Source organism: Scyliorhinus canicula, chromosome 18, assembly GCF_902713615.1.
Source record: "Scyliorhinus canicula chromosome 18, sScyCan1.1, whole genome shotgun sequence".
Classification (NCBI taxonomy): Eukaryota; Metazoa; Chordata; class Chondrichthyes; order Carcharhiniformes; family Scyliorhinidae; genus Scyliorhinus; species Scyliorhinus canicula.
In genome coordinates, this window is record NC_052163.1 from 113,108,526 (window position 1) to 113,135,187 (window position 26,662).

At 52.5% G+C, this 26,662-nt stretch overlaps 1 protein-coding gene across 2 annotated transcripts in view; it reads right to left on the reverse strand.

Annotated features, from left to right (window-relative positions):
* Window positions 1-26,662, reverse strand: part of LOC119953110 (colorectal mutant cancer protein-like) — a 57,780-nt gene that overhangs the window by 22,206 nt on the left and 8,912 nt on the right. For both annotated transcript variants that reach the window (XM_038776962.1, XM_038776960.1), the window contains exons 4-7: window positions 20,659-20,810; window positions 13,222-13,428; window positions 6,709-6,852; window positions 6,358-6,506 (exon numbers count right to left, since the gene is read on the reverse strand). In XM_038776962.1, the coding sequence (XP_038632890.1) occupies window positions 6,358-6,506; window positions 6,709-6,852; window positions 13,222-13,428; window positions 20,659-20,810 (652 nt within the window). The remainder of the gene's footprint in view (window positions 1-6,357; window positions 6,507-6,708; window positions 6,853-13,221; window positions 13,429-20,658; window positions 20,811-26,662) is intronic.

Genomic DNA, 26,662 nt, shown 5'->3' on the forward strand with positions numbered 1-26,662 from the left:
GAGTGTTATTTCGAAGGGTCGGTGCAGACTCGATGGGCTGAATGGCTTCCTTCTGCACTGTCGGCTTTGAGAGAGAGTGAGACTTTTATATTTTCCTGCCAGAGCAGGGCTGACTGCTGCTATCTTTCCTTGCACCTGTGTCACACGCTCTGACACACCCAGCACCAGTCCACATGTCAAGTTTTGCACCTGGCTTTTTAATCGCAGACCTCTGATGTGTTATGTACTCTGGGATAACACAGGCTGCAACTGGATGCAGCTTTAACCAAAAGATGCTCCAGACCTTGAAGTTAGTTCAATCTGATTTATTGAACCAGTAGCACAGTTAGCACAGTTCTCTATGACTTTGACTCTCTGCTAACCTAAGTGCGGTCACTCTGCCTGACTGAACCAGACTAGGCTCTTAGCCACGTGCTGGAGGTGTGATACTGTACATATACCCTGACTCACTCTGTAGATGTTCATCAGTAGAAAGAGGTGGAGTGTGAGTACCGCGAGCCTTTTATAGTGAGATACCACCCCTGAGTGTCCTGTCATGTCATGTCCTGTTCTCTGTGTATCATTATCTGCCTGTATGCATATCATGTCAACTCCTGTGTATTCCTGGGAGGGGAAAACCCACAAAATAGGTCTGGGGCATAATTTCCAGGATCTAATTTCTGCTGAGATGAGAATCAGCTTCCATTGTCTCCACAGGAAATGGCAGTTCACATTTGCATGGCTTCTTCCTTTGGAATATCTGTTTGAGATAGGGCGTGACATTCCATTGTCTCTCTCTCTCTCTTTCTCTTTATATTATTCGCATAGGAGCCTCTCAGACAATCTCAAACATACTCAGAATTTACATCCTCAGCCATTTTAGCTCACCTGGTTTAGCTCACCAGGCTAAATCGCTGGCTTTTAAAGCAGACCAAGCAGGCCAGCAGCACGGTTCGATTCCCGTACCAGCCTCCCTGAACAGGCGCCGGAATGTGGCGACTAGGGGCTTTTCACAGTAACTTCATTGAAGCCTACTCGTGACAATAAGCGATTTTCATTTTCATTTAATTTCATTTTTTTTTATAAATTTAGAGTACCCAATAATTTTTTCCAATTAAGGGTCAATTTAGCGTGGCCAATTCACCTAACCTGCACATCTTTGGGTTGTGGGGGCGAAACCCACGCAGACATGGGGAGAATGTGCAAACTCCACACGGACAGTGACCCAGGGCCGGGATTCGAACCCGGGTCCTCAGCGCCGTAGGCAGCAATGCTAACCACTGTGCCACCGTGCTGCCCCTTTCATTTCATTTTTGACTTGTATGTCCGTTTTAAAAACAACGTGACTTATTTAAAAGTCTTAATGCGTCCGGACATAATTCATAGCTTTGCTCCACCATCGTGACATACAAAACCTGGAGATATAATAAAGAATTGAGGAGAATGGTGAAATGGGCAGAATAACGGCAGATAAAATTTTATGTGGAGGAATGTGAAGTATACGTTTAGGTTGAAGAAGGGGAAGAGGCAATATAAACTAAATGGTTGAATTTAAAAATGGGAGCAGGAACGGAGAGATTCCGGCGGTGTATTCACTCAAATCTCTGAGGGGCGACAGCACAAGTTAAGAAAGCTGTTTAAAAAAGCATTTGGGATTCTTGGCATGAATAGAGGCATAGAATAAAAAGGCAAGAGAGTTAGATTAAACCTAACTGGTTAGGCCTTGTCTGGAGTATTGTATTCAATTCCAAACACCACACTTTTAGCACAGTGGGCTAAATAGCTGGCTTGCAATGCAGAACAATGCCAGCAGCGCGGGTTCAATTCCCGTACCGGCCTCCCCGAACAGGCGCTCGGGGCTTTTCACAGTAACTTCATTGAAGCCTACTTGTGACAATAAGCGATTATTATTATAATATTATTATTATTATTATAAGGTGCAGAATGGTTCCAGACATGAGCAACTCAAACTGAAGTAGCTGGAATTGTCCTCCTCGGAGGTGGGATGGTTACGAGGAGATTTAATAGAGATGTAGAAAAGTATGAGACTTTTCAATAGAGTAAATAAGGAGAAACTGTTCCCAGTGGCAAGAGGTTCTGTAACCAAAGGACCAGAGGGGGAGATGAGAAACCATGTATTATGCCCCAGTAGTTCTGGGATCTGGGAATGCGCTGCATGAAAGTGCAGTGGAAGTAAATTGAATAACAAATCTCAAAAGAGAATTGGATAAATACATGAAGGGATAAATATTACAGGGTTATGGGTGAAAAGGGGGCGGGGAAAGGAGAGTAGTAAAGCAGCAGCTTGATGTGGTCAGACTCACAGAATCATACCTTAATGCCAATGTCCCAGGCATTGCCATCACCATCCCTGGGTATGTCCTGTCCCACTGGCAGGATAGATCCAGCAGAGGTGAGGGCACAGTGGTATACAGTCAGGAGGCAGCTGCCCTGGGAGTCCTCAACATCGACTCTGGACCCCATGAGGCTTCATGGCACCAGGACAAACATGGGCAAGGAGACCTCCTGCTGATTACAGTGCATTGTTCCCTCCTCAGCTGATGAGTCAGTACTGCTCCATGTTGAACACCACTTGGAGGAAGCACTGAGGGTGACAAGGGCACAGAATGTACTCTGATGGGGGACTTCAATGTCCATCACCAAGAGTAATGGGAAGCACCAGTACAGACCAAAGTGGCCAAGTCCTAAACTACTAGATTGAGTCTGCAGCAGGTGGTGATGGAACCAACAAGAGGGAAAAACATACGAGACCTCATCCTCACCAACCTGCCTGCTGCAGATACATCTGTCCATGCCAATATCGGTAGGAGTGACCACCACATAGTCCTTGTGGAGACAAAGTTATGTCTTCACATTGAGGATGCCCTGTGTTGTGTGGCACTAACATTGTGCAAATTGGGATCGATTTCAAACAGATTTAGTAACTCAAGACTTGCCATCCGTGAGACGTTGTGGACCATCAGCAGTAGCATAATTCTACTCAACCACACACTGCAACCTCATGGCCTGGCATATCCCCCACTCTACCATTACAAACAAGATAGGGGATCAACCCTGGTTCAATGAAGAGTGCAAGACAGCATGCCAGGAGCAACATCAGGCAGATCGAAAAATTAGATGTCAAGCTACAACACATGACTACTTGTGTGCAAAACAATGTAAGCGGCAATTATTGGACAGAGCTAAGCGATTCCACAACCAACGGATCAGATCTCAGCTTTGCAGTCCTGCCACATCTAATCATGAATGGTGGTGGACAATTAGACAACTCACTGGAGATGGAGACTCCATAAATATCCCCAACCTCAATGATGGAGGAGCCCAGAGCATCTGTGCAATGGATAAGGCTGAAAAATTAGCAACAATCTTCAGCCAGAAGTGCCAAATGGATGATCCAACTCTATCTCCTCCAGATGTTCCCAGCATCACTGATGTCTTCAGCCAATTTGTTTCACTCCACATGATATCAAGAAACGGCTGAAGGCACTGATTATTGAAAGGCTATGGGTCTTGACAACAGTACTGAATATTTGTGCTCCAGAGGTTGCTGCGCCCCTAGCAATGCTGACCAAGAGCAGCTATAACACTGACAGCTACCCAGCTAGTGGAAGGTTCCCCAGGTGTGTCCTGTGCACATGAAAACAGGGCAAATCCAAACCAGCCAAGTATCGCTCCATCAGTCTATTCTTGATCATTGGTAAAGTAATGGAAGGGGTCATCAAAAGTGCAATCAAGCGGCACTTGCTTAGCAATAAATTGCTCACTGATGCTCAGTTTAGGTTCTGCTAGGGTCACTCAGCTCCTGACCTCACAACAGCCTTGGTTCAAACATGGACAAAAGAACTGAACTCCAGGAGTGAGGTGAGAGTGACTGCCCTTGACATCAAGGAAGCATTTGACCGAGTATGGCTTCAATGGGAATCAGAGGGAAAACTCTCCATTGGTTCAAGTCATACCTGGCACAAAGGAAGTTGGTTGTGATTGTTGGAGGTCACTCATCTCAATCCCAGGACATCATTGCATGGGTTCCTCAGGGTAGTGTCCGAGGTCCAACCATTTTCAGCTGCTTCATCAATGACCTTCCTCCTATCATAAGGTTAGAAGTGTTCACTGATGACTGCACAATGTTCAGCACCATTCATGACTCCTCAGACACTGAAACAGTCCATGTCCATCTGCAAAAAGACTGGATAATATCTAGGCTTGGGCTGATAAGTGGCAAGTTACATTTATGCCACAGAGATGCCACACAATGACAATTACATTCAGTGGCATTACCATTGCTAAATCCACCACTCTCAATATCCAGGGGGTTACCATTGACCAAAAACTGAACTGCACTAGCCATATTAATACTGTGGCTACTGGGGGGGGCACAGAGAACATACAGTGCAGAAGGAGGCCATTCGGCCCATCGAGTCTGCACCAACCCACTTAAGCCCTCACTTCCATCCCAACCCGTAACCCAAAACCCCGCCTAACCTTTTTGGTCACTAAGGGCAATTTATCATGGCCAATCCACCTAATCTGCACGTCTTTGGACTGTGGGAGGAAGCCGGAGCACCCGGAGGAAATCCATGCAGACACGGAGAGAACGTGCAGACTCCGCACAGACAGTGACCCAGCGGGGAATCAAACCTGGGATCCTGGCGCTGTGAAGCCACAGTGCAATTCACTTGTGCTACCGTGCTGCCCTTAACATGGCACAGTGGTTACCACTGCTGCCTACAGCTCTGAGGACCTGGGTTTGAATCCCAGCCCTGGGTCACTGTCCGTGTGGAGTTTGCACATTCTCCCCGTGTCTGTGTGGCTTTCATCCCCACAACCCAAAGATGTGCAGGTTAGGTGGACTGACCACACTAAATTGCCCCTTAATTGGAAAAAAAATAATTGGGTACTCTAAATTTATTTTTAAAATAATTTTTTTAAAATATTGTGGCTACAAGAACTGGACAGAGGTTGGGAATTCTGTGGTGTCATGCGAGACTACCTATAAGAAATGGATGTTTCTAAATGGGTGTGTATATAAATATCTGTAGTGAGAGTACCTTTAAGAAATGAGTGTTTATTACTGCAGTGATGTCAGAGAGTGGGTGGAGCTGGGCTGTCTGTCAGTTTTTTACTTTCATTTTAGGCTGTTTGCTGTAGGGTGCGTTTTAGTTTTGTTTTCAGAGCTGGATAGCTGCAGTCACAGCCAGAAAAGATATTAGTCTCTCTCTCTCTCTGCAATCTAAAAACTGCAAATCGATCCTTTGGTGATTTAAAACTAATAACTGCTCTCAGTAGTGACTTTAACCTGATGTGCTTCTGTTAAAAGTTCTTTTTTTAAGTCTTATGGGTGTTAAAAGTACAGCTCAAGGATTACTTAGTGTTGTATTCTTTGAAATGAAAATCGCTTATTGTCACGAGTAGGTTTCAATGAAGTTACTGTGAAAAGCCCCTAGTCGCCTATTCCGGCGCCTGTCCGGGGAGGCTGGGGGGGTTGTAATTGAATTAATGTTTGCTAAGGTGTTCACTGTTTGTTTTAAAAAGGTTAACTTGAGTTCATAGAATAAACATGGTTTTGCTTTAAAAAATACGTTCCATTTCTGCTGTGCCACACCTGTAGAGTGGGCCGTGTGCTCCCCATACCACAATCTATTAAAAGTTGTGGGTCAGGTGAACTCCATGATACACTTCGGGGTTCTCTAAACCCTGGCCCATAACAGCAGCAAAAAACTCACTTCCTGACTCCCTGTAAAGCCTGTTCCCTTTCTACAATGCACAAGCGTTGGAATACTCTCTACCTGTCTGGTTGAGTGCAGCTCCAAAAACACTCAAGGAGTTCGACACCATCCATGTCAAAGAAGTCCACCTGAATGGCACCCCATCCAGCACCTTCAAAATTCACTCCATCCACCACCGACGCACAGCGGCAGCCATGTTAACTATCTACAAGATGCACTGCAGCAACGCACCAACAGGTGCTTCGAAAGCACCTTCCAAACCCATGATCTCTACCATCTAGAAGAACAAGGACAGCAGGTACATAGGAACACCACCACCTGGATGTTCCCCTCCAAGTCACTCACCATCACGACTTGGAATTACATCGCCGTTCCTTCACTTCCGCTGAGTTAAAATCCTGGACTCCCTCCCTAACTGCACCATAGGTGGCCCTACAACTTGTTCTGCAGTGGTTCAAAAAGGCAGCTCACCATCTTTTCCAGGGCAATTAGGAATGGGTAATAAATGTTGGCCTATTCATTGTTGCCCATATTCCGTGAAAAAAATCATTTAAAAAAACTTGGCCATAAAATATTTGAACAGGAAAATGCGAGAGGCACAGTCATCCCAGTGTTCAGGAATCTAGCTTACTTCCTGAGTTGGTCCTCATCGATTTCTGAATCCCGGATCCTTCCTCTGGTCACATTGGGTCCATGCGCATGAACGAATCGGAAAAGATCTTGGATGCTGGAGCAACCCTGGAATGACCGGGTTAATTGCTCGATCACAAACCTTGGATCCTGCAACAGAGACAAGGACAAGGAATGAAGGAATTCATTCCGGGAATGAATGACTCTGGTTTCTTAAAGACCGACTCATGGCCCATTCCCCTAGGCTGCTGTACAAAACCACAGCCAGTATCTTCAAAGTCACTGAAACTTTGATTATTCAGAAATGAACATTTCTCAAAACCCTTGTTCCCTTGATATTCCAGAGACTCACAGTGTTTACAGTCGTCTCCAAATTGGGGTCGACAGTGCTGCATCCAGCTGTCATTGCGCCCGTGATACTGGGAAATGGACTGGGAGGTGGAAAGACCGTCACGTTTTGCTGCAGACTCTGGAGACATGTGAGCAAATCACCAGCCTAACATAGGAACCAGAAACAGTGATTTAGCATCATATCACACACGTGCACACATGTACACAGGAGCACTCATCCGCCAGAAAAAACACAGCAACATGCAAACTCACATAAACACGCAAAGCATTGAAAATATTATTAAACAAAAACCTGTGAGCGCACTGATTTGGATTCACAAACTGATCAGATACTACCGGTCAAATCTTGATAGGGTAATGTAGAGGGAGCTTTACTCTGTATCTAACCCCAGGCTGTACCTGCCATGGGAGTGTTTGATGGGGACAGTGTCGAGGGAGCTTTACTCTGTATCTAACCTTGTGCTGTACCTGTCCTGGCGTGTTTGATGGGGACAGTGAAGAGGGAGCTTTACTCTGTATCTAACCCCGTGCTGTACCTGTCCTGGGAGTGTTTGATGGGGACAGTGTAGAGGGAGCTTTACTCTGTATCTAACCCTGTGATGTACCTGTCCTGGGAGTGTTTGATGGGGACAGTGAAGAGGGAGATTTACTCTGTATCTAACCCCGTGCTGTACCTGTCCTGGGAGTGTTTGATGGGGACAGTGTAGAGGGAGCTTTACTCTGTATCTAACCCTGTGATGTACCTGTCCTGTGAATGTTTGATGGAGACAGTTTCGAGGGAGATTTACTCTGTATCTAATGCCATGCTGTACCTGTCCTGGGAGTGTTTGATGGGGACAGTGTAGAGGGAGCTTTACTCTGTATCTAACCCCATGCTGTACCTGTTCTGGAGTGTTAGATGGGGACAGTGAAGAGGGAGCTTTACTCTATATCTAACCCTATGCTGTACCTGCCCTGGAGTGTTTGATGGGGATAGTGTAGAGGGAGCTTTACTCTCTACCTAACCCCGTGCTGTACCTGCCCTGGGAGTGTTTGATGGGGACAGTGTCGACGGAGCTTTACTCTGTATCTAACCTTGTGCTGTACCTGCCCTAGGAGTGTTTGATGTGGACAGTGTAGAGGGAGCTTTACTCTGTATGTAACCCCGTGCTGTACCTGTCCTGGGAGTGTTTGATGCAGACAGTGTGTGGTAAACCACTGTTGCACCTATATTAGGTGATGTATGGTAGGACCTGTACTACAGGTACGACGGTAGTCCGTGCCTGCTGGCTCTGCCCAATAGGCGGAGTATAAATAGGTGTGTCCTCTGTGCAGCAGCCAACTCGTCAGCTGCTGTAGGAGGCCACACATCTTAGAGCAATAAAGCCTCAGTTGTATTCAACTCTCGTCTTTGTGCAATTGATCATGCATCAATTTATTGCTCTGAGATTTTCAGAAGATGGACCTCCATATCAAGCCGGATCGCCTGCAGCTGGATCCGCAATCAAGCGACGCCAAAAAGGACTTTCAGCACTGGCTAGCTTGTTTCGAGGCATACATCAACTCGGCGCCAAGCCCTGTCTCGGAGGCTCAGAAAATACAGATACTGTACTCGAGGTTGAGCTCCTACGTCTTTCTGCTGATCGAGGACGCGCCAAACTACGCTGAAGCCATGGCACTGCTTAAAGAATATTACGCCCAGAAGACGAACACACTCTTCGCCAGGCACGTACTTGCTACTCGCTCTCAACTTCCTCGTGAGTCCATAGAAGACTTCTGGCGGGCCCTAATCCCACTAGTCCGGGACTGTGACTATCAGGCCATTACGGCCACTGAACATTCTAACCTCCTTATGCGGGACGCTTTTGTTACGGGGATTGGGTCGGACCTCATACGCCAGCGACTTTTAGAAGGGGCCACGCTCGATCTCGCAGAGACAAAGAAGCTAGCGCTCTCTATCACGGTCGCCTCGCGCAATGTTCAGGCCGACACCCCCAGCCGCGCGGCTCACCCCTCCTACACATCGTGGACCCCCCAGACGGCCGCCCCAGCGGGGGCCTTACCCAGCCAATACGCCTGCGCCACGCGCCAGCCAGCAAACCCCGGGGGTCCCCGATATTACGTTTGCGACCAGCAGAAACACCCCTGCCAACGCTGCCCGGCCCGCGCTGCCCTTTGTAAAGCTTGCGGTAAGAAGGGACACTTCGCTGCGGTGTGCCAGGCCCGCGCAGTCGCCGCTATTGCCCCCACCCCTCTCGTTTACAGACAATGGGCGCCGCCATCTTCACCTCCCCAGACCACACGCGGCCAGTGGGCGCCGCCATCTTCTCCCCTTCAGACTATGCGCGGCCAGTGGGCGCCGCTATCTTCCCCTCCGTGCAACACGTGCAGCCCATGGGCGCCGCCATCTTTTTCAACACCGGCCACTTGCGGCCCATGGGCGCTGCCATTTTGGCCTCCCCAAGATCTTCAGGCGCCGCCATCTTGTCTCCCCCACGGCACATGGGCACACCAGCGTTCCTGGACCCATGCCGCCCGGGCACCCCATCATCCGACACCAGCGACGACCAACCACAACTCGCCTCAGTGACCATCGACCAGTCTCGTCCGCACAACCTGGCCACAGCATTGACCAGCGTGAAGATTGACGGACACGTGACCTCTTGCCTGCTGGACTCCGGGAGCACCGAAAGCTTCATCCACCTGGATAATGTGAGGTGCTGTTCCCTCGTGGTACACCCCTCCAATCAAAGAATCTCCCTGGCCTCCGGATCCCAGTCCGTGGCGATCTGGGGGTACTGTACGGTCACACTCACGGTCCAGGGCATAGAATCCAGCGGCTTCCGCCTCTATGTCCTCCCTAATCTCTGCGCTGCCCTACTACTCGGCCTGGACTTCCAGTGTAGCCTCCAGAGCCTAACCCTGAAATTCGGCGGGCCCCTACCACCCCTTACTGTGTGCAGCCTCGCGACCCTAGAGGTCAATCCACCTTCCCTCTTCACAAATCTAACCCCGGAGTGCAAACCCGTCACCACCAGGAGCAGACGGTACAGCACCCAGGACAGGACCTTCATCAGGTCCGAGGTCCAGCGGCTGCTTCGGGAAGGCATCATCGAGGCCAGCAACAGCCCCTGGAAAGCCCAAGTGGTAGTAGTTAAAACTGGGGAGAAACACAGAATGGTCGTGGACTACAGTCAGACTGTCAATTGGTACACGCAGCTCGACGCGTACCCCCTCCCACGCATATCTGATATGGTCAATCAGATTGCGCAGCACCAGGTCTTCTCAACGGTAGACCTCATATCCGCCTACCACCAGCTCCCCATCCGTTAAGCGGACCGTCCATACATGGCCTTCGAGGCAGACGGTCGCCTCTATCACTTCCTCAGGGTTCCCTTCGGCATTACCAACGGGGTCTCGGTCTTCCAAAGGGAGGTGGACCGAATGGTCAACCAGTACAGTTTGCGGGCCGCCTTTCCGTACCTCGACAATGTCACCATCTGCGGCCATGATCAGCAGGACCACGATGTCAACCGTGCCAAATTTCTCCACACCGCCACTCTCCTAAACCTCACCTACAACAAGGAGAAGTGCGTGTTCAGCATGAACCGCTTAGCCATCCTCGGCTATGTGGTCCAGAACGGAGTTCTAAGGCCCGATCCCGACCGCATGCGCCCCCTCATGGAGCTCCCCCTCCCCCACTGCCCCAAGGCCCTAAAACGCTGCCTGGGATTCTTTTCATACTACGCCCAGTGGGTCCCAAACTATGCGGACAAGGCCCGCCCACTCATACAGTCCACCCATATTCCCCTGACGGCCAAGGCTCAACAGGTCTTCGCCCATATCAGAGCCGATATTGGCAAGGCCGGGACGCACGTAGTAGACAAGACACTGCCCTTTCAAGTGGAAAACGAGGCATCAGACGTCGCCCTAGCCGCCACCCTCAATCAGGCAGGCAGGCCCGTGGCATCCTTTGCCGCACCCTTCATGCCTCAGAAATTCGGCACTCATCCGTCAAAAAAGAGACCCAAGCTATCGCTGAAGCTGTGCGGCATTGGAGGCATTACCTGGCCGGCAGGAGATTTACTGTCCTCACTGATCAACGGCCGGTAGCCTTCATGTTCAATAACACACAGCGGGGCAAGATCAAGAATGATAAGATCTTGAGGTGGAGGATCGAGCTCTCCACCTACAATTACGAGATTTTGTATCGCCCCGGCAGCCCGCAGACGTCCTATCCCGAGGTACATGTGCCAGCGCACAAATAGACCGACTCCGGGCCCTGCACGACAACCTTTGTCATCTGGGAGTCACACAGTTGTACCATTTTATAAAGGCCCGCATTCTGCCCTACTCCGTCGAGGAAGTATGGACAGTCAGCAGTGACTGCCAGGTCTATGCGGAGTGCAAGCCGCACTTCTACCAGCCAGACCGTGCATGCCTGGTGGAGGCCTCCCGTCCCCTTTGAGCGCCTCAGCGTGGAATTCAAAGGGCCCCTCCCCTCCACCGACCGTAACACGTATTTTCTCAGTGTGGTCGATGAGTACTCCAGTTTCCCTTTCGCCAGCCCATGCCCCGACATGACATCTGCCACCATCATCAAAGCCCTCACACAATCTTCGCTCTGTTCAGTTTCCCCGCCTACATCCACAGTGACAGGGGATCCTCATTCATGAGTGATGAGCTGCGTCAGTTCCTGCTCAGCAGGGGTATCACCTCCAGCAGGACGACAAGCTATAACCCCCGGGGAAACGGAGAGGTGGAGAGGGAGAACGGGATGGTTTGGAGGGCCGTCCAACTGGCCCTATGGCCCAAGAACCTCCCAGCCTCTCGCTGGCAGGAGGTCCTCCCTGATGCACTGCTCTCCATCCGGTCACTACTGTGCACCGCTACGAATAACACACCCCATGAACGTCGCTTTGCCTTCCCCAGGAAGTCCACATCCGGGGTGTCGCTCCCGACTTGGCTCGCAGCTCCAGGACCCGTCCTTCTCCGTAGGCACGTCCGACTCCACAAGGTGGACCCTTTGGTGGAGAGGGTGCATTTGCTCCTTGCCAACCCCCAGTATGCCTACGTGGCGTACCCCGACGGCCGCCAAGATACTGTCTCCCTCAGGGACCTGGCACCAGCAGGTTCCCCACACACACACCCCTCCGGCCAGGGGCCACCCTCCCCTCCCCTGCGCTCCTAGCAGCAACCCCACCAGGCCCATCCGTCCTCCCCCTGCCCACGCCCAAGGATGAAGAGAATTTTGGCACGCTCCCTGAGTCACCGAAGACCAGACCAGCATCAGCATCGCTGCCACCACTGCGTCGCTCCCAGCGGCACATCAAGGCCCCGGACCGGTTAAATCTCTAACTGGTCCACTGGACTTCAAAAGACAATTTTATTCTCACAAAAATTGTATATGTAAAATTCAATTGTTGTCTATAATTCTCCACCACCCCCGCCGGACTCAATTTTAACAGGGGGTGAATGTGGTAAACCACTGTTGCACCTATATTTGGTGATGTATGGCAGGACCTGTACTACGGCTACGATGATAGTCCCTGGCCGCAGGCTCCGCTCAGTAGACGGAGTATAAATAGGTGTGTCCTCCATGCAGCAGCCATTTCACCAGCTGCTGTAGAAGGTCACGCATCTTAGAGCAATAAAGCCTCAGTTGTATTCAACTCTCGTCTTTGTGCAATTGATCGTGCATCACAGTGTAGAGGGAGCTTTACTCTGTATCTAACCCCGGGCTGTACCTGCCCTGGGAGTGATTGATGGGGACAGTGTCGAGGGAGCTTTACTCTGTATCTAACCTTGTGCTGTACCTGCCCTGGGAGTGTTTGATGGGGACAGTGTAGAGAGAGCTTTACTCTGTATCTAACCCCATGCTGTACTGTCCTGGGAGTGTTTGATGGGGACAGTGTAGAGAGAGCTTTACTCTATATCTAACCCCGTGCTGTATCTGCCCTGGGAGTGTTTGATGGGAGACAGTGTAGAGGGAGTTTTACTCTGTATCTAACCTTGTGCTGTACCTGTCCTGGGAGTGTTTGTTGGGTGGCAGTGTAGTGGGAGCTTTACTCTGTATCTAACCCCATGCTGTACCTGTCCTGGGAGTGTTTGATGGGGACAGTGTAGAGGGAGGTTTACTCTGTATCTAACCCCGTGCTGTACCTGCCCTGGGAGTGTTTGATTGGGACAGTGTAGAGGGAGCTTTACTCTGTATCTAACCTTGTGCTGTACCTGCCCTGGGAGTGTTTGATGGGGAGTGTAGAGGGAGCTTTACTCTGTATCTAACCTTGTGCTGTACCTGCAAGTATTTATCCAGTTCCATTTTGAAAATTCCTATTAAATCTGCTTCTACTGCCCTTTAAGGCAGCGCCTTCCCGATCGCAGCAACCCGCTGTGAATTAATTTTCATTGATTCTGTACAGTTTGTCATTGTGTGCCTGTGATACAGCACAGAAACAGGCCATTCGGCCCATCATACTTGCACTGGGTGACGGTGCCAGTGGGCAGATGGGAAACATGACAGCAATGAACTTGCCTTTAGTTGGAGCTTGTCTCTGTCTTGCTGAATCCCACCGAGAGCAGCTGTGACTCGCCACAGTTCCTGATCCTTCTCGAGGAGTTGGTCTGCAAGGTGCTGATTTTTCTCTCTCAGACAATCCAGTTCAGCTTCCCACTGACTCCTCTCCTCCTGCAGCTCTGGGCTCAGGTCAACACCCAACTCCTGTTCCACCTCCTCGATCTTCTGATGGGGAGCGGGGTTGAGGATTAGCATAGTCATAGAATACCTACAGTGCGGAAGGAGGCCATTTGGCCCATCAAGTCAGCACTGATCCTTTGAAACAGCACCCTATCTAGGTCCAATCTCCACCCTATCCCCGTAACCCCAGCCAACCATCGATCAAGGCCACCTATTCACCTATCCTGCACATCTTTGGACTGTGGGAGGAAACCAGAGCACCCGGAGGAATCGGAGACATGGGGAGAATGTACAAACTCCACTCAGACAGTCACCCGAGGCTGGAATTGAACCCGGATCCCTGGAGCTGTGAGGTAGCAGTGCTAACGCACTGTGCCACCGCGCCATGGGTAATCTGAGCTCATGCTTTTTACTGCATATCCCAGCTCTCCAGGGCCGGTAAGGGGGAAGGGGCTGCTCACAAACTTCAGTCGAAGCTACTGATGAACAAAGAACAAAGAAAATTACAGCGCAGGAACAGGCCCTTCGGCCCTCCCAGCCTGCGCCGATCCAGATCCTTTATCTAAACCTGTTGCATATTTTCCAAGGTCTAAAAGAAATGAGTGGAAGCAGATTTAATGAGCTTGGAGCAGGGCCACAGTGAGAAGGGGGCAACTGCTCCAAGGAAAACCAAAACAGCCCCCCCCCCCCCCCCCCCCCTCTCCCCAATCCCCAACCCTCCTGGGTGCTGGGAGACTGGGTATGAGAATCTAAAGATCTATTTGCAGAAATCTTCCATCAGAATAAGATGAGGCCATTCAGCCCCTCGAGAATATTCCTCCATTCAATGAGATCATGGCTGATCTGTGACCTATCTTTGTATACCCACCGTTGCTCCACATTCCCATTTTGGTTAACAAACATCCATCAATTTTAAAATTAACAATTGATCTGGCACACATTGTTATTTTTGGACGGCAGTTCCAAACTTCGACCACCCTTTGTCTGTAAAACCCTTTCCTAATTTCACTCCTCGATTAAGCTGTATTTTCCAGACTCTGCTCCCAGCCCCAAACTCCCCGACCAGCTGAAATAGTTTCTCTCCATCTACCCTATCTGTTCGCTTTAATATGTGGACAACCTCAGGACGGCACGGCTGCGCAGTGGTTAGCACCGCTGCCTCACGGCGCTGAGGTCCCAGGTTCGACCCCGGCCCCGTGTCACTGTCTATGTGGAATTTGCACATTCTCCCCGTGTCTGCCTGGGTCACACCCCCACAACCCATAGATGCGCAGGTTAGGTGAATTGGCCATGTCCCTTAATTGGAAAAAAATAATTGGGTACTCTAAATTTATTTTTTGAAACATTTCAGAGAACCCTAACCCTAGAATCGATAGCAGAGGAACTGGCTATTCGCTCCAATTGCTTTGTGTTCCACCACAGGCTCCTGCCACGTGAATGACCTCCTCCAATCCTGCTGCCTCAAATCCCCCCCATTCCCTTCTCCATCTTCTACTTCAAGTGGTCCCTTAATTACACAATCTTCTCTCCCTCAACCATGCCATGTGTCAGTGAGCTCCACATTCTCACCACATTCTGTGTAATCACATCTCCTAAATTCTTCATTAGATCTATTACTGACCATACTTTATTGTCACTCCCTTGTACTGGCCTCAAGAGGAGACAGCTTCTACAAATCTTCTCTGGTGAATAAATTCATCATTGCAAAGGCCTCGAACCGAACTCCTCTTAATTATCTCTTTTACAGCCATTCTGAGTGACTTTGGAGCAGTAATGCTTCAAACAGTATACCGACTCCTGACCCAGTCTCCAGACTCCTGACCCAGTCTCCAGACTCCTGACCCAGTCTCCAGACTCCTGACCCAGTCTCCAGACTCCTGACCCAGTCTCCAGACTCCTGACCCAGTCTCCAGACTCCTGACCCAGTCTCCAGACTCCTGACCCAGTCTCCAGACTCCTGACCCAGTCTCCAGACTCCTGACCCAGTGTTCAGATCCCTAGCCCACTGCTTAAACCCCTGACCCACTGTCCGGACCCCTGACTCACTGTCCAGAGCCCTGACCCACAGTCCGGACCCCTGACCCGCTGTCCAAAATGCTGACCCACTGTCCAGACCCCTGACCCAGTGTCCAGCCCCTGACCCACTGTCCAAACCTCTGACCCACTGTCCAGACCCCTGACCCACTGTCCATACTGTTGACCCAGTGTCCAGAGCCCTGACCCACTGTCCAGCCCCTGACCCACTGTCCAAAATGCTGACCCACTGTCCAGCCCCTGACCCACTGTTCAGCCCCTGACCCACTGTCCGGACCCCTGACCCACTGTCCTGACCCCTGACCCACTGTCCAGACCCCTGACCCACTGTCCAGACCCCTGACCCAGTGTCCAGACCCCTGACAACCTGTCCAGACCCCTGACCCACTGTCCCGACCCCTGACCCAGTGTCCAGACCCCTGACCCACTGTCCCGACCCCTGACCCAGTGTCCAGACCCCTGACCCACTGTCCAGACCCCTGACCCAGTGTCCAGACCCCTGACCCACTGTCCTGACCCCTGACCCAGTGTCCAGACCCCTGACCCAGTGTCCAGCCCCTGACCCAGTGTCCAGACCCCTGACCCAGTGTCCAGACCCCTGACCCACTGTCCAGACCCCTGACCCAGTGTCCAGACCCCTGACCCACTGTCCAGACCCCTGACCCACTGTCCAGACCCCTGACCCAGTGCCCAGCACCTGACCCAGTGTCCAGACCCCTGACCCAGTGTCCAGACCCCTGACCCAGTGCCCAGACCCTGACCCACTGTCCCGACCCCTGACCCACTGTCCAGCCCCTGACCCACTGTCCAGACCCCTGACCCAGTGTCCAGACCCCTGACCCACTGTCCCGACCCCTGACCCACTGTCCAGACCCCTGACCCACTGTCCCGACCCCTGACTCACTGTCCAGACCCCTGACTCAGTGTCCAGACCCCTGACCCACTGTCCTGACCCCTGACCCACTGTCCAGACCCCTGACCCACTGTCCCGACCCCTGACTCACTGTCCCGACCCCTGACTCACTGTCCCGACCCCTGACTCACTGTCCCGACCCCTGACTCAGTGTCCAGACCCCTGACCCAGTGTCCAGACCCCTGACCCACTGTCCAGACCCCTGACCCACTGTCCAGACCCCTGACCCAGTGTCCAGCCTCTGACCCACTGTCCAGACCCCTGACCCAGTGTCCAGACCCCTGACCCAGTGTCCAGACCCCTGACCCAGTGTCCAGACCCCTGACCCAGTGCCCAGACCCCTGACCCACTGTCCCGACCCCTGACCCACTGTCCAGCCCCTGACCCACTGTCCAGACCCCTGACCCACTGTCCAGACCCCTGACCCAGTGCCCAGACCCTGACCCTGTGTCCAAACCCCTGACCCACTGTCCCGACCCCTGACCCACTGTCCCGACCCCTGACCCACTGTCCAGACCCCTGACCCACTGTCCAGACCCCTGACCCACTGTCCAGACCCCTGACCCACTGTCCAGACCCCTGACCCACTGTCCCGACCCCTGACCCACTGTCCAGACCCCTGACCCACTGTCCCGACCCCTGACTCACTGTCCAGACCCCTGACTCAGTGTCCAGACCCCTGACCCACTGTCCTGACCCCTGACCCACTGTCCAGACCCCTGACCCACTGTCCCGACCCCTGACTCACTGTCCCGACCCCTGACTCACTGTCCCGACCCCTGACTCAGTGTCCAGACCCCTGACCCACTGTCCCGACCCCTGACTCACTGTCCCGACCCCTGACCCAGTGTCCAGACCCCTGACCCAGTGTCCAGCCTCTGACCCAGTGTCCAGCCCCTGACCCAGTGTCCAGACCCTGACCCACTGTCCCGACCCCTGACCCACTGTCCAGACCCCTGACCCAGTGTCCAGACCCCTGACCCAGTGTCCAGACCCCTGACCCAGTGTCCAGACCCCTGACCCAGTGTCCAGCCCCTGACCCACTGTCCAGCCCCGACCCACTGTCCAGACCCTGACCCACTGTCCAGACCCCTGACCCAGTGCCCAGACCCTGACCCTGTGTCCAAACCCCTGACCCACTGTCCCGACCCCTGACCCACTGTCCCGACCCCTGACCCACTGTCCAGACCCCTGACCCAGTGTCCATCCCCTGACCCACAGTCCAGACCCCTGACCCACTGTCCAGACCCCTGACCCACTGTCCAGACCCCTGACCCACTGTCCCGACCCCTGACCCACTGTCCCGACCCCTGACCCACTGTCCAGACCCCTGACCCACTGTCCCGACCCCTGACTCACTGTCCAGACCCCTGACTCAGTGTCCAGACCCCTGACCCACTGTCCTGACCCCTGACCCACTGTCCAGACCCCTGACCCACTGTCCCGACCCCTGACTCACTGTCCCGACCCCTGACTCACTGTCCCGACCCCTGACTCAGTGTCCAGACCCCTGACCCAGTGTCCAGACCCCTGACCCACTGTCCAGACCCCTGACCCACTGTCCAGACCCCTGACCCACTGTCCCGACCCCTGACTCACTGTCCCGACCCCTGACTCAGTGTCCAGACCCCTGACCCAGTGTCCAGACCCCTGACCCAGTGTCCAGCCCCTGACCCAGTGTCCAGACCCCTGACCCAGTGTCCAGACCCCTGACCCAGTGTCCAGACCCCTGACCCAGTGTCCAGACCCCTTACCCAGTGTCCAGACCCCTGACCCAGTGTCCAGCCCCTGACCCAGTGTCCAGCCCCTGACCCAGTGTCCGGAATCCTGACCCAGTGTCCAGACCCCTGACCCAGCATCCAGACCCCTGACCCAGGTTCCAGACCCCTGACCCAGCATCCAGACCCCTGACCCAGCATCCAGACCCCTGACCCAGCATCCTAACCCCTAACCCAGCATCCAGACCCCTGACCCAGCATTCAGACCTCTAACCCAGCATCCTGACCCCTAACCCAGCATCCAGACCCCTGACCCAGCATCCAGACCCCTGACCCAGCATCCAGACCGCTGACCCAGCATCCAGACCCCTGACCCAGCATCCTGACCCCTGACCCAGCATCCTGACCCCTAACCCAGCATCCAGACCCCTGACCCAGCATCCTGACCCCTGACCCAGCATCCTGACCCCTAACCCAGCATCCAGACCCCTGACCCAGCATCCTGACCCCTGACCCAGCATCCTGACCCCTAACCCAGCATCCAGACCCCTGACCCAGCATCCAGACCCCTGACCCAGCATCCAGACCCCTGACCCAGCATCCAGACCCCTGACCCAGCATCAAGACCGCTGACCCAGCATCCAGACCCCTGACCCAGCATCCAGACCCCTGACCCAGCATCCAGACCCCTGACCCAGCATCCAGACCTCTAACCCAGCATCCTGACCCCTAACCCAGCATCCAGACCCCTGACCCAGGTTCCAGACCTCTAACCCAGCATCCAGACCCCTGACCCAGCATCCTGACCCCTAACCCAGCATCCTGACCCCTGACCCAGCATCCAGGCCCCTGGCCCAGCATCCAGACCCCTGACCCAGCATCCAGACCCCTGACCCAGCATCCCGACCACTGACCCAGCATCCAGACCCCTGACCCAGCATCCTGACCCCTAACCCAGCATCCAGACCCCTGACCCAGCATCCAGACCCCTGACCCAGCATCCTGACCCCTAACCCAGCATCCTGACCCCTGACCCAGCATCCAGACCCCTAACCCAGCATCCAGACCCCTGACCCAGCATCCAGACCCCTGACCCAGCATCCTGACCCCTAACCCAGCATCCTGACCCCTGACCCAGCATCCAGACCTCTAACCCAGCATCCTGACCCCTAACCCAGCATCCAGACCCCTGACCCAGCATCCAGACCTCTAACCCAGCATCCTGACCCCTAACCCAGCATCCAGACCCCTGACCCAGCATCCAGACCTCTAACCCAGCATCCAGACCTCTAACCCAGCATCCTGACCCCTGACCCAGCATCCTGACCCCTGACCCAGCATCCAGACCCCTGACCCAGCATCCAGACCCCTGACCCAGCATCCAGACCCCTGACCCAGCATCCTGACCCCTGACCCAGCATCCTGACCCCTGACCCAGCATCCAGACCCCTGACCCCGGTTCCAGACCACGGACCCAGCATTGTGACCCCTGACCCAGCATCCCGACCCCTGACCCAGGTTCCAGACCATGGACCCAGCATTGTGACCCCTGACCCAGCATCCCGACCACTGACCCAGGTTCCAGACCACGGACCCAGCATTGTGACCCCTGACCCAGCATCCAGACCCCTGACCCAGGTTCCAGACCACGGACCAAGCATTGTGACCCCTGACCCAGCATCCAGACCTCTGACCCAGCATCCTGACCCCTGACCTAGTGTCCAGATCCCTGACCCAGCATCCTGACCCCTGACCTAGTGTCCAGATCCCTGACCCAGCACCAAGACCACGGACCCAGCATCCAGACCACGGACCCAGCATCCAGACCCCTGACCCACTGTTCAAACCCCTGACCAGTATCGTGACCATTGACCTAGTGTCCAGACTCCTGACCCAGTGTGCAGAACACTGTCCCAGAGTGCAGAGTCCTGACCCTGCACCCAGACCCCTGACCCAGCATCCAGACCCCTGATCCAGCATCCTGACCCCTGACCCTGCACCCAGACCCCTGACCCAGCATCCAGACCCCTGATCCAGCATCCTGACCCCTGACCCAGCATCCAGACCCCTGACCCAGCACCCAGACCCCTGATCCAGCGTCCAGCCCCGCACCCAGTGTCCAGTCAGTGACCCAGTGCTGGGTCAGGAGTTTAAACACCAGTTTAGATGCCTGATCCAGTATCCAGACCACTGACCCAGCATCCAGACCACTAACCAGCATCCAGACCCCTGACCCAGCATCCCGACCCCTGACCCAGACTCCTGACCCCTGACCCAGACTCCTGACCCAGCATTCAGACCCCTGCCCCAGCATCCAGACCCCTGCCCCAGCATCCAGACCCCTGACCCAGACTCCTGACCCAGCATCCAGACCCCTGACCCAGCATCCAGACCCCTGACCCAGACTCCTGACCCTGACCCAGACTCCTGACCCAGCATCCAGACCCCTGACCCAGCATCCAGACCCCTGACCAGCATCCAGACCCCTGACCCAGACTCCTGACCCAGCACCCAGACCCCTGATCCAACATCCAGCCATCGCACCCAGCGTCCAGTCAGTGACCCAGTGTCCAAATGCCTGATCCAGTGTCCAGACCCTTTGACTCTTACTTGAGTGACCAACTCCCAGTGGGCGAGCGCTGCGCCCTCTTCCTCGGCAGGGTCAGTGCAGGGATGTGGAATTTCTGTCCTCCGGGTGCGCACTCTGTCCTCGAGTTCCGTCAGCACCTGGTGCAGTTTCTGTGACAGCTCACATGGTTCACCTGCGGCAGGAATCGGTGGAGGGGTGACAGCGGTGAGTGAGGACTGTGAGGCTGGACATCAGGAGCACAAAACCCAACCTCATGGTGGGAGTACACACCACGCCTCAACCCTCAACAACTTACATTCATATAGCGCCCATAACATGGTAAAATGTTGTAAGATGCTTCACACAGTGTTATCAAACATACTGAGCCACATAAGGAGATACTTGAGACAGATGACAAAACATCTGGTGAAAGCGGGAGGCATTAAGGAGTATTGTAAAGGATGAACGATAGGTAAAGAGCAGGAAAGGTTTGAGGAGGGAATTCCGGAGCTCCAGGCAACTGAAAGCTTGGCAGCCAATGATGGAACAATGGAAACCGGGTTTCTTGTAAGATTGTGGGGTTGGAGGCGATTACAGAGATTGAAAGGGACAGATCCTGATCGGTTGTAATAAAGGCCGAAACAGTAAACTAACTTCACTCTCAGAAAAATCAAAAAACATTTCAGAAATTCTCAACACTTTTTCAGTCCTCCTGTCAAGGGGAAATCACTGGAGTGAGTGCAGACGGCTTAGAGTTGATTTTTTCCAATTGCAGTGTCAGATCATGCTCCGCATTGGGTGGATATGGTACTGGAGAAGGGGGTAGCGCAGAGGCCGGGGTGGAAACTGGATGTGGAGCTTTTGGGGAACCAATTGTTCTGTGAGAAAACTGAAAAGGTAATCAAGGAATATGTAGGTTTCAACTGTACGGGTGAGGTGTCCAAGGCAGTTGTCTGGGAGGCTGTAAAGGTGGTGGTGAGGGGTGAGGTGATCTTGTTTAAGGCCAGGGTAGACAAAGAGGAGAGATTGGAGTGGCAGAGGGTAATAGATAGGATGTTGGAGGCAGATAGGAGTTACGCAGAAGATGGGGACCCAGCGAAGCTGGAAAAGAGGAAGGGACTACAGGCGAGCTTCGACCGACTGTCCACCAGGAAGGCGGTGCGCCAACTGAGACGAGCAAGGGGTGCAGTTTATGAACATGGAGATAAGGCAGGGCGTATGTTAGCAGGTCAGCTCCGGAGGGAGGCAGCAGCAAGGGAAATTCTTCAGGTGAGGGATAGGGCAGGGAAGTTGGTGGTGGCTCCGGAGCTGATTAACAAGGTTTTTGAGGAATTCTATGAGAGGTTGTACAGGTCAGAGCCACCCGGGGGAGACCATGAGATGCAGGAATTTCTAGATGGGTTGGGGTACCCGAGGCTAGGGGAGGGGGACAGGGCTACATTAGAAGAAGCAATAGTGGAGGAGGAGATAAAAGATGTGATTGGGAGGATGCAGTTGGGGAAGATGGCAGGGCCGGATGGGTTTCCGGTGGAATATTATTAAAAATTTAAGGATAAGCTGGCACCCCTGATGGTGGGGATGTTTGAAGAGGCGATAGGGAAGGGGGTATTGCCACAAACCTTGGGGCAGGCATCGATTTCACTGTTGCTAAAAAAAGATAAGGATCCGACGGAGTGTGTCCCTGCCCTATGGAATGGCAGCCCACCCATTCACTTCTGAATGTGGACGCAAAAGTATTGGCGAAGGTACTGGCGGATAGGCTGGAAGAGTGCCTCCTGAAGATGATAGGGGAGGATCAGACGAGGTTTGTGAGAGGGAGGCAGCTTTTTTCGAACATTTGGAGGGTTTTGAACGTCGTTATGGCACCGGCGGAAGGGAAGGAAACAGAGGTGGTTGTGGCATTGGACGCCGAGAAGACGTTTGATCGGATGAAATGGGGGTACCTGATGGCAGTGCTGGAGCGGTTTGGGATTGGACCAAGATTTGTTAACTGGGTAAAGCTATTATATAAGGAGCCGAAGGCGAGTGTCCGCACAAACAACATCAGCTCGAGATACTTTTCTCTCCACCGTGGGACGAGGCAGGGATGTCCTATGTCCCCCCTGCTGTTTGCGCTTGCGATTGAGCCGTTGGCCATCGCATTAAGAAGTTTGGGAACATGGAAAGGAATAGTGAGGGGGGGGGGGGCAGATAGAGCACAGGGTGTCCTTGTGTGCTGACGACTTGCTGCTGTATGTGTCGGAGCCGAGTGTGTCGATAGAGGGAATATTGGAGCGACTGCAAGTATTTGGGTCTTTCTCGGGGTACAAGCTGAACCTGGACAAGAGTGAGTATTTTGTGATGTCTCGGCTGGGGGTGGGGGCAGGGGTGGGTGGGCTGCCATTCCGTAGGGCAGGGACTCACTTTAGGTATCTGGGGGTGCAGGTTGCCCGGGAGTGGGGAAGGCTTCGCAGATACAACATCACTAGTTTGGTGGGGAGAGTGAAAGCCGACCTGGCGAGGTGGGATGGTCTCCCTCTGTCACTGGCGGGTCGGGTACAGGCGGTTAAAATGAATGCGTGCCGTGATTTCTGTTTATTTTTCAATGCCTACCGATTTTCCTGCCAAAGGCTTTTTTCAGAGAGATTGAGGGAAGGATTACCTCGTTCATATGGGGAGGGAAGGTGGCCAGAGTGAGAAAGGTGCTGCTACAGAGGGGAAGGCAGGCAGGGGGTTTGGGTCTCCCGAGCCTGATGTACTACTGGGCGGCGAATGTGGAGAAGGTGCGGGGCTGGATCAGAGGGATTGATTCCCAGTGGGTCAGAATGGAGGAGAGTGTGTGCAGAGGGTCGGGATTGAAAGCACTAGCAATAGCGCCACTCCCGATAGCCCCGGGGAAATACTTGGGGAGTCCGGTAATAATAGCTTCATCGAAAATCTGGAGGCAGTTTCGCCAATACTTCGGGTTGGGGGCAGGGTCAAGGGAAATGCCAATTCAGGGGAACCACAGATTTGAGCCAGGGAAGTGGGATGGAAGTTTTCGGAAATGGGAAGGGAAGGGGATTAAGACTCTAAAAGATTTGTTTCATGGGGGCAGTTTGCAGGATTGAGGGAGCTGGAAGTGAAGTATGGGCTGGAGCAGGGGGAAATGTTTAGATACATCCAGGTTCAAGATTTTGCCAGAAAGGAGATACAGAACTTCCCGGAGGAACCGGCCTCCACATTGCTGGAGGAGGTGCTGACGACAGGGGGTAATGTCAGCGGTGTACAGAGCTATTCTGGAGGAGGATAAGGTACCACTGGAAGGGATCAAAGCAAAGTGGGAGGAAGAGTTGGGAGAGGTTATAGAGGAGAAGATCTGGTGTGAGGTGCTCCGGAGTGAATGCCTCCACCTCATGTGGGAGGTTGGGGCTGATACAGCTGAAGGTGGTATACAGAGCACACCTCACGAGGGTGAGGATGAGCCAATTCTTTGAAGGAGTACAAGATGTGCGTGAACGTTGCCGGGGGGGGGGGGGCTAATCACATTCATATGTTGTGGTCCTGTCCAAAGCTTGGGGAGTACTGGAAGGAGGTTTTTAGGGTAATTTCCAAGGTGGTGCATGTGAAACTAAACCCGGGTGTAGCCATCTGGAATGGCCACTTCCAGAATACAAAATGGACGCTCGCAAAGAATGTAGGGAACTGTGGACAATGTTAGGAAAACAAGCAGGCATAGAGCTTGCATGCATATTGGAGAGACAGCCCCTGGACGGAATTGAAACTATAGGTCAATTAGCATATTGATGGCCCATCCCCGGGAACAAAGGAATGACACTCAAGTAACCAATACTATTGCAGACATCCCAGCGCCAGAAAGAGACAAACAAAGCCAGGCCAACGGCCACCTAGGACACGCCCAGCCATCAGGGCACCCACCCCTTTATTGGTCAAGATCAATAACAGTGTTTGAGAAGCGACCCAATTAATTAGAGCCAAGTTTAAGGCCCGCCTAAAAGCGCGCAGAGCCCCTCCAGGTGTAAGAAGGAACCCCCACTAGAGAATCGCTCTCTTGGACTTGGCTCTCAAAGCGGAGAGACCTGTCCACCAACAACACCAGAAGCAAGTAAGTTCAAGGTCAACGCTCGCTACCAGACGGACGACCTTAGCTGTTCTCCTGTTACCTGTTCGAACCCAACAGCCTCAGATCCGAACAACGGCCATTGTTCCTCTGACTAAGTGGGCACCCGAAGTTAAGTATAGACGTTAGCGTTAGAGATAGATTAGTTTGTAGTACTTTGTGCATGTGTAGATCCTACTGTGTGTGTAAATAAATAGTATTGACTTTGAACTAACTGGTGTATTGGCTCTTTGATCAGTATTCAGGTTTGAACCTTGTGGCGATATCGAGAGATACCTGGCGACTCTAAAGCAAACATAATTAGGACTACAGAAGGCGAGCATATTGATTGTTATATTTATAGCAAGTAAACAAAGCAACTCGGGTCCCCGGGAGGCCATATTCGGGGTGCCGGATCAGCCAGGGTTGGAAACGGGTGCCTCGTTGATCGTCCGAAGGCGGATCCTGTTGGGATGGACAGCAGCCTGTGCCCTGGCGGGACGGGGGGACCTGTTGGAATACTTGACCCTTGAGAAGGTTAAGTTTAAACTGAGGGGAAGGACGGAGGGGTTCTACAAGTCATGGGCATTATTCATTATGCACGTCCAAGAACTGGATAACATCGAACATTAGTTGGGGGGGGATGGGTGGGAGGGTTGGGGGGGAAGGGGGGCTGTGTGTATTAAGGGTGACTATGGGTAATCCCTGATTCCTTTTTGTCATTTGTTTATGTAAACATGCGGGCTAATGTTTGGGGGTTGGTGGGAGGATGGGGTTGTTATTCTTATGGGGATTGACATATTTGTTGCTGATTATTATTTATTGTTGGGTGTAAATTCGGGAGAAAACGTGAAAAAGGAGGAGAATAAAAACATTTTTAAAAAGAGTTGATTTGTTCCCTGTGGGGGATAGATACCAAATAGGCATTCGCTATTCCAGTAACTGATCGTTGCGTCTAGCCATCTCCAATTCTGTTTAGAATCATTCTCACTGGTTTACCATGTGGCGCTTGGTCATTTGACATCTGACACGGTCAAGGGGTTTAAATACGCAGGTGTTTTCCAGCCAGTGTTTTAATATAGGATAAGCAATTTACACACAGTGTTACAATCCCCATAGAGGGTTTAAAAAAAAAATCCTCACAATGTCAACGGAAAAAAAAAACACTTGGAAAAAACAAAAAACACTTTTTAAGCCCTTTTCTGTAACAAATCATCTAAAACCAACAGGGTTCAAACATTATTTAATGAATGAACGATATTTCAAAGAAAGAGGTAAATTTTACTTTAAGTAGTGGATTACACAAAAAGAAAATACAGGCTTTTCCCAAATGGCACTGGTCATCACAATAGCAAACTCCCACAAAAGCAACGTGATAATGACCATACAATCTGGTGTTGTGATATTGGTTGAGCAATAAAAATTAGGACACTAGGGAGAACTCTCCCACTCTTCTTTGAATTCGTGTCATGGGATCTTTTAAATCCATCCAAATATGCAAATGATGTCACAATATGCACCCATGCACATCATGAGGTAAAAGCAGGCAGTGACAGACACCCAGGTGAGCCAATCAACATACAGAACAGAACACGGCCAATCACCAGACAGAACACCAGAGGGGGGCTTCCAACTATAAAACACACGAGGCATCAGCACTCTGCCTCTTTCCACTGGTGACAACTGCACTGACAGTCAGGGTGTACAAATCATTCAACACCTTCTACACGTGGATCAGAGCTAGCCTGGTCTAGATAGTTAATGTTAGTTTGCTTAGAGTAGTAGAGAGTCAACCCACAGGCAGCTGTGTGATTCGTTACTGAAGTTCAATAAATCTTATTGAACCAATGCCTACGTTTGATGTATGCTTGATCATTTAACTGCATCGAGTTGCAGTCCGTGTTATCCCAGGGTGAACAACACGACAGATGAGGTCTTGATTTTAGGTCTCATTCAAAAGTTAGCAC